This window comes from Lepidochelys kempii, chromosome 3, assembly GCF_965140285.1.
Source record: "Lepidochelys kempii isolate rLepKem1 chromosome 3, rLepKem1.hap1, whole genome shotgun sequence".
NCBI lineage: Eukaryota > Metazoa > Chordata > Testudines > Cheloniidae > Lepidochelys > Lepidochelys kempii.
This window is the reverse complement of record NC_136382.1, coordinates 19086735-19103424: the sequence shown is the minus strand read 5'-3', so window position 1 is coordinate 19103424 and position 16690 is coordinate 19086735. Positions and strand designations below refer to the sequence as shown.

The 16690-nt window shown below is 44.2% G+C and overlaps 1 protein-coding gene across 6 annotated transcripts in view; it reads right to left on the bottom strand.

Annotated features, from left to right (window-relative positions):
* The window catches only part of ATAD2B (ATPase family AAA domain containing 2B), a 177561-nt gene extending 161804 nt beyond the window's left edge, over positions 1-15757 (bottom strand). For 5 of the 6 annotated variants that reach the window (XM_073335846.2, XM_078852053.1, XM_078852055.1 and 2 more), the window contains exon 1: positions 15364-15737. In XM_073335846.2, coding sequence (XP_073191947.1) covers positions 15364-15510 — 147 coding nt within the window. In that variant the 5' untranslated portion in view covers positions 15511-15737. Of the gene's footprint in view, positions 1-15363 lie in introns of all 6 variants that reach the window. The other variant, XM_078852056.1, reaches the window with a different exon arrangement.
* Between the last annotated feature and the right edge of the window lie 933 nt (positions 15758-16690).

The following is a 16690-nucleotide window of genomic DNA, read 5'->3' as shown; positions in this document are numbered from 1 at the left end:
TGTTTTTTCTTGAGGGAGGAGGGATGTTCCACTAAATATTATATTATGTGGGCTCACTTTCTAAACATTTTTATTCGTCAGACATAAAAAGATATACACTTTTTCCAAAAGAAAGTTCAGATCTATATCTTTTGTATCTGTCCTTGTATACCAATACACTTTAATGACCTATTTGTTTTTTCTGCACCTAGCCTATTGAAACCATCTCAGCCAAAAAAGATACACAAATGCAAATCATTCTCAACTGATGAAGAGTAGGCTAGGAGTGCGGATTTAGGGGGGAAAACTATAACAAAAGTTCTGAATACCATTATCTTCTGGAAGATTAAAAACTTGCAGAGTTCTCCACCATGTTCATACATGTCCCCCCACCCCATCAGCAATTTGAGGTGGAAATCTGGATCTTCAATTTTACATGCTAGGAGAGAAGGAAAGAATTCAAGATTACTCTCTATCATCCACATTTCAGTCTGTTCTTCCTGTTCTGGGTTCAACCTATAACCTTTATAGGGAAGCATTAATAACCTGCTGGAATGGGACTCAAGAGACATGGGTTCAATTTCTAACTTTGAAGCCAATCTGCTGGGTGATCTTGGGCAAGTCATTTCCCTCCCTATACCTCAGTTTAAAAAATGGGGATAAGGATATTGACCTCCTTTGTACAGCACTTTTAGATCTACTAATGAAAGTGAAGTAAGTGCTAGGTATTATTAATTATGATCAACATTGTTATATTTGGGGTCAGACATTTTGACTGAGTCATGGAAAGGTTCCATAGCTTCCCTGAGCTGTTTTCTTGTTTTGTTTTTTGGTTCTTGTATGGTTCCAGATCTTCGTTGTTAATTAAATCAATTTAGCCCTGGTCTACACTAGGACTTTAGGTCGAATTTAGCAGTGTTAAATCGATGTAAACCTGCACCCGTCCACACAATGAAGCCCTTTATTTCGACTTAAAGGGCTCTTAAAATCGATTTCCTTACTCCACCCCTGACAAGCGCATTAGTGCTTAAATCGACGTTGCCGGCTCGAATTTGGGGTACTGTGGACACAATTCGATGGTATTGGCCTCTGGAAGCTATCCCAGAGTGCTCCATTGTGACCGCTCTGGACAGCGCTCTCAACTCAGATGCACTGGCCAGGTAGACAGGAAAAGAACCGCGAACTTTTAAATCTCATTTCCTGTTTGGCCAGCGTGGCAAGCTGCAGGTGATCATGCAGAGCTCATCAGCACAGGTGACCATGATGGAGTCCCAGAATCGCAAAAGAGCTCCAGCATGGACCGAACGGGAGGTACGGGATCTGATCGCTGTTTGGGGAGAGGAATCCGTGCTATCAGAACTCCGTTCCAGTTTTCGAAATGCCAAAACCTTTGTCAAAATCTCCCAGGGCATGAAGGACAGAGGCCATAACAGGGACCCGAAGCAGGGCCGCGTGAAACTGAAGGAGCTGAGGCAAGCCTACCAGAAAACCAGACAGGCGAACGGCCGCTCCGGGTCAGAGCCCCAAACATGCCGCTCCTATGATGAGCTGCATGCCATTTTAGGGGGTTCAGCCACCACTACCCCAGCCGTGTTGTTTGACTCCTTCAATGGAGATGGAGGCAATACGGAAGCAGGTTTTGGGGACGAAGAAGAAGAAGATGATGATGATGAGGTTGTAGATAGCTCACAGCAAGCAAGCGGAGTAACCGGTTTTCCCGACAGCCAGGAACTGTTTCTCACCCTAGACCTGGAGCCAGTACCCCCCGAACCCACCCAAGGCTGCCTCCTGGACCCAGCAGGCGGAGAAGGGACTTCTGGTGAGTGTACCTTTTAAAATGCTATACATGGTTTAAAAGCAAGCATGTGAAAGGATTACTTTGCCCTGGCATTCGCGGTTCTCCTAGATGTACTCCTAAAGCCTTTGCAAAAGGTTTCTGGGGAGGGCAGCCTTATTGCGTACTTCATGGTAGGATACTTTACCACTCCAGGCCAGTAACGCATACTCGGGAATCATTGTAGAACAAAGCATTGCAGTGTATGTTTGCTGGCATTCAAACAACATCCGTTCTTTATCTCTCTGTGTTATCCTCAGGAGAGAGAGATATCATTCATGGTCACCTGGTTGAAATAGAGTGCTTTTCTTCAGGGGACACTCAGAGGAGCCCATTCCTGCTGGGCTGTTTGCCTGTGGCTAAACAGAAATGTTCCCCGCTGTTAGCCACAGGGAGGGGGGAAGGTTGAGGGGGTAGCCACGCGGTGGGGGGAGGCAAAATGCGACCTTGTAACGAAAGCACATGTGCTATGTATGTAATGTTAACAGCAAGGATTACCCTGAAAGAGTGTAGCCACTGTTTTATAAAATGTGTCTTTTTAAATACCGCTGTCCCTTTTTTTTTCTCCACCAGCTGCATGTGTTTCAATGACCACAGGATCTTCTCCTTCCCAGAGGCTAGTGAAGCTTAGAAAGAAAAAAAAACGCACTCACGATGAAACATTCTCCGAGCTCATGCTGTCCTCCCACACTGACAGAGCACAGACGAATGCGTGGAGGCAAATAATGTCAGAGTGCAGGAAAGCACAAAATGACCGGGAGGAGAGGTGGCGGGCTGAAGAGAGTAAGTGGCGGGCTGAAGAGAGGGCTGAAGCTCAAATGTGGAGGCAGTGTGATGAGAGGAGGCAGGATTCAATGCTGAGGCTGCTGGAGGACCAAACCAGTATGCTCCAGTGTATGGCTGAGCTGCAGCAAAGGCAGCTGGAGCACAGACTGCCACTGCAGCCCCTCTGTTACCAACCGCCCTCCTCCCCAAGTTCCATAGCCTCCACACCCAGACGCCCAAGAACGCGGTGGGGGGGGCCTCCGGCCAACCAGCCACTCCACCACAGAGGATTGCCCAAAAAAAAGAAGGCTGTCATTCAATAAATTTTAAAGTTGTAAACTTTTAAAATGCTGTGCTTAAAGTGCTGTGTGGCATTTTCCTTCCCTCCTCCACCACCCCTCCTGGGCTACCTTGGTAGTCATCTCCCTATTTGTGTGATGAATGAATAAAGAATGCATGAATGTGAAGCAACAATGACTTTATTGCCTCTGCAAGCGGTGATTAAAGGGAGGAGGGGAGGATGGTTAGCTTACAGGGAAGTAGAGTGAACCAAGGGGCGGGGGGTTTCATCAAGGAGAAACAAACAGAACTTTCACACCGTAGCCTGGCCAGTCATGAAACTGGTTTTCAAAGCTTCTCTGATGCGTACCGCGCCCTCCTGTGCTCTTCTAACCGCCCTGGTGTCTGGCTGCGCGTAACCAGCAGCTAGGCGATTTGCCTCAGCCTCCCACCCCGCCATAAACGTCTCCCCCTTACTCTCACAGATATTGTGGAGCACACAGCAAGCAGTAATAACAGTGGGAATATTGGTTTCGCTGAGGTCTAAGCGAGTCAGTAAACTGCGCCAGCGCGCCTTTAAACGTCCAAATGCACATTCTACCACCATTCTGCACTTGCTCAGCCTGTAGTTGAACAGCTCCTGACTACTGTCCAGGCTGCCTGTGTACGGCTTCATGAGCCATGGCATTAAGGGGTAGGCTGGGTCCCCAAGGATACATATAGGCATTTCAACATCCCCAACAGTTATTTTCTGGTCTGGGAATAAAGTCCCTTCCTGCAGCTTTTGAAACAGACCAGAGTTCCTGAAGATGCGAGCGTCATGTACCTTTCCCGGCCATCCCACGTTGATGTTGGTGAAACGTCCCTTGTGATCCACCAGAGCTTGCAGCACTATCGAAAAGTACCCCTTGCGGTTTATGTACTCGGCGGCTTGGTGCTCCGGTGCCAAGATAGGGATATGGGTTCCGTCTATAGCCCCACCACAGTTAGGGAATCCCATTGCAGCAAAGCCATCCACTATGACCTGCACATTTCCCAGGGTCACTACCCTTGATATCAGCAGATCTTTGATTGCATGGGCTACTTGCATCACAGCAGCCCCCACAGTAGATTTGCCCACTCCAAATTGATTCCCAACTGACCGGTAGCTGTCTGGCGTTGCAAGCTTCCACAGGGCTATCGCCACTCGCTTCTCAACTGTGAGGGCTGCTCTCATCTTGGTATTCATGCGCCTCAGGGCAGGAGAAAGCAAGTCACAAAGTTCCATGAAAGTGCCCTTACGCATACGAAAGTTTCGCAGCCACTGGGAATCACTCACGTGACCGCGCTGATGTCACCTCCTCGCCCGGTATCGCTTTGCCAGGTTCGGGTGCTGCATATACTGCTGGATAATGCGTGTGGTGTTTAATGTGCTCCTAATTGCCAAAGTGAGCTGAGCGGCCTCCATGCTTGCCTTGGTATGGCGTCCGCACAGAAAATAGGCGCGGAACGATTGTCTGCCGTTGCTCCGACGGAGGGAGGGGCGACTGACGACACGGCTTACAGGGTTGGCTTCAGGGAGCTAAAATCAACAAAGGGGGTGTCTTTACATCAAGGAGTATTTCAGGCAGGACTTCACGGAGGGTTCCAACAAGAAATGGTGCACCTAAGTTATTGTTCTTATTGGAACAAGGAGGTTAGCCTGGCCTCTGATTGATACATGGCTAGATTTACCTCGCTGCACCTTCTCTGTGAGTGACTGCAGTGTGATCTAGAGGAATGAGTCCCCTAGACAGGGGAGGAGGCAAATGAGTACAAAACAAATCTGGTCTATTTCTTGTTTTGATCCACTCCATCTATCTTTTACATCTTTGGCTGGCAGAAGATGGTACAGTACGACTGCTAGCCATCCTCATCTCTTGCCTGCCCGGCAGAAGATGGTACAATACGACTGCTAGCAATCCTCATCTCTTGCCTGCCCGGCAGAAGATGGTACAGTACGACTGCTAGCAATCCGTATCGCCTGCCTGCTCACCATAAGATGGTTCAATAGGACTGACTGCAGGACTAAAGAGAATGACCTGGTCAAGTCACTCTAAATTAAGTCCCTGCGCCCATGTCTGTCCAGGCGCTCCCAGCCGACGTGGCCAGGAGCACCTCGGACATGACGATGACAGCTACCAGTCATATTGCACCATCTGCTGCCACAAGGCAAGGGGTTGCTGCTACTGTGTAGCCAAGCCGTACCGCGTCTGCCAGCACCCAGGAGACATAGGGTGACGGTTACCTGAGTGGGCTCCATGCTTGCCGTGGTATGGCGTCTGCACAGGTAACTCAGGAAAAAAGGCGCGAAACGATTGTCTGCCCTTGCTTTCATGGAGGGAGGGAGGGAACGGGGGCCTGACGATATGTACCCAGAACCACCCGTGACAATGTTTTAGCCCCATCAGGCATTGGGATCTCAACCCAGAATTCCAATGGGCAGCGGAGACTGCGGGAACTGTGGGATAGCTATCCACAGTGCAACGCTCCGGAAGTCGACTCTAGCCTCGGTACTGTGGAAGCACTCCGCCGAGTTAATGCACTTAGAGCATTTTCTGGGGGGACACACACACTCGAATATATAAAACCGATTTCTAAAAATCCGACTTCTATAAATTCGACCTTATTCCGTAGTGTAGACATACCCTTAGATTTCCCGAGACTGACAATAGTGTCATCCTCCTGTAATTTGTCAAATTCCTTCAAAACCTCTTTCAATTGCTTTTGTAAATTTAGTGCTTTCTTTTACAGTCTTTTGTAAAATGCTTTCACTTAAGTGCTCTTCATGCTCGGTGCAAATTTAATCATATTTATGGTAGTTGGAAGAAAACAGAGCAACACAGCCTTACTAAAAATTCCATCAAGTGTCACTGGAGAACTAAAGCATAAAGCCTGCTTTTTCCATTCAACCAACCATGAAGGCTGATCATGGATGCCAAATTATTTTTGATCTTCCTCCATGTGCTTGAGGACTGTGTTATGGGTTGCTTCTTTCTCAGAAGCATGCTGAACCACTTATGAGTCAGAAGTTTACAATGTTTGCACCTGAGCTCTCCTCTTTTTCATTTTAATTTGGTTGTCTGAGGAAAACCACAAAGAACTCTCCCTTGTCATAATTGTCCCTGAATATTTGGATGACACATTTAGCTACTTGGACATAATAAATATTCTGTGGTTTTCTTTTCTCACACAGACTCAATAGCATTACATAGGAATAATGACTGCATGTATACATGCAGTCCTTACTTTTCAATTACTTCATATTCACCCATCTATCCTGCATCAGTGTCAATGATTATTTTAATTCTTTAAATTTTCCTCTGTTTATTTAAAGCATCTAGTAGCAAGCTTAAATTTGTCTGGAGAAGTACATTTGTGATAAGAAAAGGAGTACTTGTGGCACCTTAGAGACTAACAAATTTATTTGAGCATAAGCTTTCGTGAGCTACAGCTCATTTCATCGGATGCATTCAGTGGACATTCCTGAATGCATCTGTTGAAGTGAGCTGTAACTCACGAAAGCTTATGCTCAAATAAATTTGTTAGTCTCTAAGGTGCCACAAGTACTCCTTTTCTTTTTGCAAATACAGACTAACACGGCTGCTACTCTGAAACCCATATTTGTGATGAGTGCTTCAATCGTTTATTTAAATTGCTCGCTTTGTGTTAGGTTGAAAGGTGATATTTATTGCATAAAAAAGACTGACTTTCTTACCAAAGTCTTTACTTTCAATCGTTTGTATGCCATAGTCACAGACAAATTGTTCGGTTTTTTGGATGTTGAAGAACAGAAAACATTCCTGATGTTGAACAGCTGCTGGACAGCCTTGGAACTGACTTACATAATGATTGATGCTATGTTTCAATGGTGACTATGGCATCAGAAATACCTTACTTGCAGAATCATCAAAACTTTTTCAATGTTTTGCTCTTCTGCTTCAATAACCAATCTTTAATTTAGTTGCACATTTGATAAATCTGAAGAAGCTTATTTTCTGAACTTTAAAAGAAGCATGAATCCTTTCCCACTCACTACTTCATTCTTGACAGTGTACATCAGAAGAATCATTTTCATTACTTCAGTTTATTCAACTTCTGATTTCCTACAACTTCCTTCAACTTCAGGCATGTCAAGTCATACAGATGTTTACTAATAACTAAAAAATAACTCCTACTCTTTTCAAGTATTGATGAGCAGTTTTGACATTTACTAGTTAGAAAAAGAAACAACCACCTGGTGCAGTGGTGCTCCATTTTTTCGCATATTGGTACCCAAATTTTTATACAGGGACCACCCCATTTACCACTATGAAAAGGGCAGAGTATTTGTAATTACCTGATACCTGTTCATAACCGCCACATTAAGAGCCCCTGGTTTAGTTAATTTAACACCGCAAAAATTGAATAAAAAAAATTAGCCAGTTTTATATTGAACTATGTTATCAGACATCTTTCCCACCTTACAGAAATTTCTAGATTCTATTATCAAAGCATTTGAAATATATATTGAGTTCATGTAATAATTTAAATTTTAAAAAAGGGTGCATAATATATATCATTTGTAAAAGTTCTTTCAGATTTATGATGTAAGATGCTATAGAAATATCATATAAGGTAGACAGCCAAATTTCTTCCTCTCTACTGCTATTGAAACAGCAATGTGTTTGTTGTACGTATTTTAAGTTAGGTCAAGAAACCCTAAAGTGTATGGCTAGGCACTCCTCTTAGCACTTCTATAAATCTAATTAAATAAATAAGCAAAATTATTTGGGTGAAAATCACTGAGCAGGAGGATCGGAGGAATGCTGGGACCTGAAACGTCCATCGCAGTTGGACAGCGACCAGTGGGGCTGCGGGAATTGAGACACTGAGGAGCAAAAGACCTTCCAAAAGTAATGAGGAAGCACGTTAACGTGACAAGACCAGGACCAGGAGACCAGGAAAGTGAGTCAAAGGAAAAGGGAGAGCAAAACAAGAAGCCAGCAAACCAGGGAGAAAATAGCAAAGAAAAAAGGATAGAGAAATATACCTGGAAAGACACATAAGCTCATGGTCCTCTCTCTCTGCTCTAGAAGTGGTGTGAGGGCTTTTACTGCCCAAACTGGGAGTGATATATTTGTAAAATAATATATCACACACTGAAATGACCAGGTCATAGCTACAATCAGAGTAACAGAAGACTAAAGGTCATCCACGCCTAGGTACTGGAAAAGAGCTTTATAAAGATTGATACAGTAATAAATTCAATTACTGGGATGATCAACAGTTTATCAGTACACAGCTGTTTAGGGCAGAAAGTACAGAACAATATACCACACCCAACTGAAAGTACAGGGGGAACTGCGTGATCAGAACGTAATTACTTGAGCTAATTACCTTGCAGAACCCCAAGCTAAACACAATTCTGGGAAAAAATACCATGGGATCTTTAATGAAAAGTGTCTGTGACCTGTTTTAAGACTCATCTGAAAGATGGCAGCTCCATAAGCAGCCTCCATTAATGCTACACTGGGATACTGGTTTAGTACTTAGAGGAAAGAGCACAACTTACTATATCATCAACACCATTTCCCGAAAGTTATTTGGAGGTCTTATTCACATATTAATTAGGTCTTATCCTGCTTCACTTCTGAGTTCCAAGGAGGTCAAAATCCAGAATAGTATGACTGCAGAATATGACCAGCAGTTTCAAGCAAAATGTGTAATTATTTTTCTATATGAAAATTAGCCATTAGTATGTGACCCAATTCAATTCCCAGATTATCATAAGCAAAATGATTTGGTAGACTGCTTTTGAAAAATTCTATCCCTACATATCCATTTGGGCACATTAAGTGATATAATGTCAAACAGGCTTTATGTATACTAGAATATTGGCAGGAAGTTGACCACTTGGAACAACTGCTCCATTTCCCACTATGCACAGATGTGTGAACACAGTACAGTACTAAGAAACAAATTACATGATTTATTCCTGAATTTCTCATGCCAGGTCTCAAAGTAAGGAACACCACTAAAACAAGAAGAAGAAAAAAAAACAACCTAGCTTTCGTTAAAAAGATGGGTTTCCTCAAGAATCTGCCTTTAACCGAAATCTTTTTTATAACTTCATAAGGATTGTGCAAGTTTTAGCTGAAATACTCCCATTAGCGTTACTAAAACCAGTAAAACGAAGACTAAACTCAGATTTGAAAATACAGGAGCATCTTTAGGAAGGATATTTTTCTTTAAAGAACTTTTAAACAGAAGTGCAAAGCAGTGTCATTTTCTTTTTCCTACGTGACCCGAGATCACTGAATTTTCCCATGTTTTTATTTCAAATACATAGAATAGCCATTAAGAGTCTTAGGCACTGTCAAAAAGGTAACCATCAAAAGGAAATTCCAAACCAACAAGTCCTTACAACTTGTAAAAACAGAACGTCAAGTGAAAAAGGAAAGACAATAATACTCATTAACCCGCATCAAGCGTTTTTCAAAACAAAAATGTTATGTCTTTTGCTATTCTGTTTGAAAGGAAAAAATACTTCTTTAATTTTTACAAATTTGTACGCAAGTTTTAAAACTAATATTTTAAAATTAAAACAAAAACATGTCAAAAATATTTGAACGTGTTTCAACTGTTGACCATTAAAGAGTAGCCATGACTATATACCCTGCAGAATAATCTGTAAAGGTATATTCTCACACCTTTAATGTGGAAAGAATTATTTCAATTAATTTTTATACATTTAGAAATTTGAATCCAGAGATATATATTAATTGTTACAATGAATCATAAAAATGCTGTATAGTGCTTATGTTCCATGTAACTACAGTGCTTTATGTCAATCCCCAGTTCTGTCTGTGCTCCTATTAGCAATTAAGTACAACGGAGAGCTCTATGTTGCTACTGAATAATGTTGGCAGTCCTACTTTTAGCTAGGAACTTGTATTACAGTAATCAGAGTGCCCCTCCCTCAAGTAGCTCTTAAAGTACTTTTAATGCTGCCTTGCCTAATTAAATTAGGTTAATCTTATCTAAATTTCTAAAATGTCTAACCAATACAGTGGCATTATTAAAAAACTACAATAATATTAGTTGAGAAATAAATACATGGCTTTTAGTTTTTTGCAACTGCGTTAAAGAATCTCCTCTCAATACTGTAGAGTAAGTTAATGTCAATGTCTAATTAAACCCAATCGTTGCAATCACAATTCCTATATCAGTATCTTAAAGATATCCAAAAATTGGTTTTGTAAATTAACAATAGGAACGCAAACACTTGCATGTATTTTATGGTTAAAAAAATGTTTACTTAAAACGTTTTTTAACAGTTTGAGTGAGGTTCAAAATTGAAGTTCATAAACCTACTTTCATAAAATTATCATTTTGAAAAGTTAGCTGTGATAAGTCTGATAAATTTTGTTCCTGTCAGAATATTTTAATATCAAGCATAAAACACTTGCAAGTCAAATTTTAATAGTAAAATGATAATTCTGTAATTACATAAAAGGCAACCAAACCTCCCATTACTCATAAATTTGTTTTTAAACAAATTAAGTTTAAAAACAATACACCTCACTTCCTCCTCTTTACATTCAAATGTACTAAATACTGCCATTCCATTTCAGAGAATAAAAATCTGATTCCTTGATCTATTAAGCGAGTTGACTTTCTTAATATTTGATCAATACACAGCACATGTGATTTAGTTGGGAATTGGTCCTGCTTTGAGCAAGGGGTTGGACTAGATGACCTCCTGAGGTTCCTTCCAACCCTGATCGTCTATGATTATATCTGTCTTTGAATCTACCAAATAAATCACCTGAAACACGTTACTCAACATAATACTAACATGTAATATGTTAGACATTTAAATCTCATATATTCCTTTCCCCTAAGTTTGGGTCTTTTCAAGTGTAGCGTCACAAATGTGTGCATATAACTTAATATATTCGAAAATGCCAAGAAAAACCACAAAAGGCGGGGTGAGAGGGGAAAGACATGGAAGAGCAACGAAACAGATAGGTACACCTTATAGCCCTGCATTTATTGTATCAGGTATGGCCAACATTTTTACAGCATACTGTTGGCTCAATTTTAATCCATGGTATGGATCACAAAAATAAATAATCATCATCATCATCTTAGCAATGCTCCCTGACTGGTATTTGCAAACATATTCAAGAAACAGCATTCCACGGGGATCTCAAGTCAATACTCTTGTGGAAGTAAACTCAGGGTCACAAAGATACAGACAACATTTTTGATTTGTAGAGTGCCTGCAGTCTGCTGCAACCTTTATCTTCCCATTCACCAGACCACCAGTAGAGCTGGGGTTCTCAGATCACATATCTATGGTAGGCTTTAAAGAGACATCATTAAAACGAACTTGAGAAGTAAATGAAACAATGTCTCCAAACCCACATACATGACATGCCAATCCACCCATGTCACCCCCACACTGCAGCTACAACACTGTCTCATAACAGTAAATTTATAAATCATGGGTTGGGGTGGTTTTTTTTAATTTCAGCTATTTTTTCTATATAAATATTGCTGTCTAACTGCCATATTGATTTTGGAACATTTTAAATCACAGAAAATTGTTAGATATTTTTAACATTATTTCATTGAGATCTGAGAGCCTACGAACATAAGAATAACCACACTGGGTCAAGACCAATGTTACATCTAGCCTAGTATCTCATCTTTCTACAGTGGCCAGTGCCAGATGATTCAAAGGGAATGAACAGAACAGAGCAATCATCATGTGATCCATCCCGATGTCCAGTCCCACCATCTGCCTGTCAGAGGCTTCAGGGACCCCCAGAGCATGGGGTGGCATCTCTGACAATTTTGCCAAATAGCCATTGATGCACTTATCCTCCATGAACATACCTAATTCTTTTTTTTAAACTCAGTTACACTTTCGGCCTTCACAACAATCCTTGGCAACAAGTTCCACAAATTGACTCTATATTTAGATGAAGTAGCACTTTCTTTTGTTTGTTTTAAACCTGCTGACTACTAATTTCATTGGGTGACCCCTGGTTTTTGTGTTATGTGAAGGGGTAAATAACACTTCCTTATTCACTTTCTCCACACCATTTGTGATTTTACAGCTCTCTGTCATATCTCCCCCCCTTAGTCATCTCTTTTCCAAGCTGAACAGTCGCAGTTTTTTTAATCTCTCCTAACACGGAAGCTGTTCCATATTCCTAATCACGTTTGTTGTACTTCATTATCAATCTCTTAGACCTTAACATTAACAGCTTCCCATACTTAAAGCTACAGTATGAAATGCATACTGAAAGTGAAAATATGTATGCACTAAAAATCTGAAAAGGAAGAAGGGCAAAAGCTTCTAATAAGTTCCGCTAGCTTTTGGCTTATGTTTTTCTAAAGAAAAAAGACCAACACCAACAGTGAATACTTGGAGTGTGCCTGACAATGTAAGAGTGCTCCAATGTATTCCAAAACAAATCCATTAGGTCATGCAAAGATACACACTTGCCTTTAGAAACACTTGATTTGTATAAGTATCTTGGTATGGATATAATGATTTTCAGGACAATTTTACTTACCCTTTTCCCTCACTCCATAACAAGAAAAATCATTTGGATGTGCATTTTAAATCAATAGAAAGGAACACTACAAGTCCCTGGAAAAATCATGGAGCAGATCCTCAAGGAATCCATATTGAAGCACTTGGAAGAGAGGAAGGTGATCAGGAACGGTCAATATGGACTCACCAAGGGCAAGTCATGCCTGACCAACCTAATTGCCTTCTATGATGAAATAACTGGCTCGTTGAACATGGGGAAAAGCTGTGGACGTGATATACCTTGACTTTAGCAAAGCTTTTGATACGGTCTCCCAGAGTATTCTTGCCAGCAAGTTAAAAAAAATATGGATTGGATGAATGGACTATAAGGTGGATAGAAAGCAGTCTAGATCGTCGGGTTCAATGGGTAGTGATCAATGGCTCGATGTCTAGTTGGCAGCCGGTATCAAGCGGAGTGCCCCAGGGGTCTGTCCTGGGGCCAGTTTTGTTCAACATCTTCATTAATGACCTGGATGGTGGGATGGATTGCACTCTCAGCACATTCGCAGATGACATTAAGCTGCGGGGAGAGGTAGATATGCTGGAGGGTAGGGATAAGGTCCACAGTGATCTAGACAAATTGGAGGATTGGGCTGATGAGGTTCAACAAGGACAAGTGCAGAGTCCTGCACTTAGGACGGAAGAATCCCATGCACTGCTACAGGCTGGGGACCGACTGACGAAGTGGCAGTTCTGCAGACAAGGACCTGGGAATTAAAGTGAACGAGAAGCTGGATATGAGTCAACAGTGTGCCCTTGTTGCCAAGATATGTTAGGCTACATTAGTAGGAACATTGCCAGCAGATCACGGGAAGTGATTATTCCCCTCTATTCAGCACTGGTGTGGCCACATCTGGAGTACTGCATCCAATTTTGGGCCCCCATTATAGTGTGGGCAAACTGGAGAGAGTCCAGCAGAGGGTAACAAAAATGATTAGGGTGCTGGGGCACATGACTTATGAGGAGAGGCTGAGGGAACTGGGCTTATTTAGTCTGCAGAAGGGGATTTGATAGCAGCCTTCAACTATCTGAAAGGGGGGTTCCAAAGAGGATGAGGTAGGCTGTTCTCAGTGGTGACAAATGACAGAACAAGGAGCAATGGTCTTAAGTTGCAGTGGGGGAGGTCTAGGCTGGATATTAGGAAAAACTATTTCACTAGGAGGGTGGTGAAGCACTGGAATGGGTTACCTAGGGAAGTAGTGGAATCTCCATCCTTAGAGGTTTTTAAGGCTTGACAAAGCCCTGGCTGGGATCAGTTAGTTGGGGTTGATCCTGCTTTGAGCAAGGGGTTGGAGTAGATGACCTCCTGAGGTCTCTTCCAACGCTAATCTTCTATGATTCTATGATCTTAGTGCTTAGCAGCAGTACACTCCTCTACACAGCAAGCCAGAGAGGGTTAAGCCAAACTTTGGCTCACGCAGTACACCAGGCCCAAGGGACCGGCATACTGGAATGTGTGTGAGAAGCTTTACCAGCCATAACACAGAAAAGAAACAGAGAGCAGAAACTGAAGAGAAAAATCAGATAGAGGGGAAAAAAAGAAGGAAATTAAGAAGAAACAGGAGAGGACTGAAAAAGTACATACGGTTTACAGCTGACACCTAGTCAATAGTGTTCTCTAGTGTCTGTAAACAAAGGGAGGGGGAAAGGGTTTTTAACTTCTCTGGCTGCTATTTCTTTTTTTCTACTTGTCTGTCTCTCTCTTCCTCTTTAGCAGTGAATGGGATGTGGTCCCTTGGTGCATGACTGTCAAACATTTTGACCCTCAGCTGTGTCACTCCTGTATTCATTCAGCCCTAAGTCTTTCTAGATACATTGAGTGCAGGGGCAACCTACAGTGTTTTATGTTTAGAATATGGTTTTCAGATCAGAGCACAATAACCACCAGCAGAAAAGTTGTAATGCAATCAATTTTCTTCCTATCACACAAGGAGCCCCCTCTAATAAATGTTGACAAGGAGAAGCATGTATCTGTTGTCAGCAAATCTTTCCAGAAAGGGTGGAGACAAGCCTTCTGAAATTGGCAGCAGATCTCAATTACAATCTACAAAATGCTAGTTTCATACATTAGGCTGTTGGATTCAGCTGTGAGTAGACCATACAATCAAAGCTCTGATTATAAATCACGTTGGGAAAACAACTAATTAACCAAACAGGCAAAATTATCGTTTTCCCTTGCTTTTCAAGGGAGGGATTAGAACACAGGAGACAGGTTCAAAGCAGGGCTGTCAAGGCTGATGCAGTCAGCGGTCGTAGGTGAGTTGGGGTCAATATGTAAGTTACTGGAGCCCCAGCTCCAAACTTTTGTTTCTTGTTGTCTCTCCAGTGCAGTCCCAGGCGCAGCCAGAGAGGGAGCTTTGCTCCGCTCCTACCTCCCCGGTCCCCTGCCGGGCACAGCAGCAGCTTGTCCGCTCCCCTCTCGCACACAGATGTAGCTAGCCAGCGGCACGAGAACTTTTGTCCCTCTGCTCCCAAGTCTCCCATCACCCCCACCACCCCCCCCACGAGCTGTAACCCCTGTCCCCCAACGCTGGCCCCACACCCATCCGCCCTCCAGCCCCCTTCTTCACCCCTGGCGCCGCCGTCCCTCTCCCCAGCGGCATCCCCAGCTCAGCTGAGCACACCGGAAAGTAGCCCAGCGCCACCCCTCGGCCCCCCGCAAATCCCAGCCCCGCTCGCCCTCACCGCCCCACCCCCGCACTGCCGGGGGGGGGGGCGGATCCCCTCGCCCCTGCCGCCGGCTCCCCAGTCACTCCCCCACCCCGGGCAGAGACAGCCGCGCCGGTGCCCCCCGCCCCGTCTGCCCAGCCCTGCCTCTACCCCCTGCCCCGCCGGCCCCGACAGAGGCAGCAGCGGTGCCCTCCCAGCCCTTCTCCGGCCCCCGCGCTTCCCTCACCCGGGCCGCCGCCGCCTCCTCTAGCCCGGCCTTGGTGCCTCTCTTGGAGGAGCGGGTCCGGGACGAGATGAAATGGCTGCCGGCTCCGGCCGCGGCGGCCGCCGCTTTGCCCAGGGGGCGCAGGGAGCTCTTCCTGGTGTTCACCATGGCCCCGGCGAAGGCGGGCGCGGGGAGCCGCCGCCGCGGAGGGAGGGCTGCGGGGCGCCTCCTCCCGGGGAGCGGGGCGGCTGGGCAGAGAGACACACCGAGCTCGCCGAGTTCGCCGCCGTCTTCTCGGCTCAGTCACCCACTAACTGGCCGCCATTACTCTCCCTCTCCCTTTCTCTGCTCGGTCTCCGCGAGGCCGCTGGCGGCCGCTTGGGGGCGCTGTGCCGCTGCGCAAGCCCGGCGGCCCCTGCTGGGTACTCTCTAGCACGGCGCCGCGCGCTCTATGGGCCCTGCTCTGCGTGCGGCAGGGGGAGGGGAGGAGAGTGGCTGGCTCAGAGTCAGCCCTAGTGCCCAGAGCTCCCCTGAGGGCGGGGGCTGTGCGTGCCTGCAGCCAAAGGGTGGGGGCGGGGGGATTCCAGCTGCCTGCTGCCATTGCCTGCTCAGGGGTGTGCGGAACAGGCTTCCTGAGACGCCCGCTGCACAGACTCTGAGGCTGTGTGAACAGCAGGGGGAATCATGCCTCGCTCTTTTCAAAGTGCTTTACAAAGGGGCTCAGGAGCACCCTCCCCATTTTGCCAATGGGGAAACTGAGGTACATGGATGGGATTATACCTGAAATGTCCTGCCTCCCACTCCAGTGTCCTAGTCTATAGATCATCGAACTGCCTCTCCCCATCCAGCCCTTATTTCATTATTTGCATTGCAGTGGCATCTAGAAACCCGAGCCTAGATTAAGACCCTGACTGCTCTATGTGTTGTTCATACACATAAGTGAGCCCTTGCCTCAAAGTAAGACCTTACAGTCTAAATACAGACAGACAAAGGGAGTATTATCCTTATTTATAGATGAGGAAGGAGGCACAAAGAATAAATGACAATGCCATGCAGGAGATTTGAACTTTTGTGTAGCATTGCTGTGTTTGGTTAAAAGACTGCTGTGTCTTATCCAAGGGGCGGCTGCATGTCAACCAGGAGAGTGGTGCTTCCGTATAAAGACCAATACTTGAAAAAATTTAGTCAGTCAAGTAGTTTATTTTAAGTCAATGCAATGACTATATGAATAAATGTTTCCAAGGATGGGACTTCCACCATTTTCTGTGGAAACTATGCCATAGTCTAATAAGTTGCACTATTAAGAAATTCTCTCAATAGTCAGGACAAGTGTACACTACAAAATTAA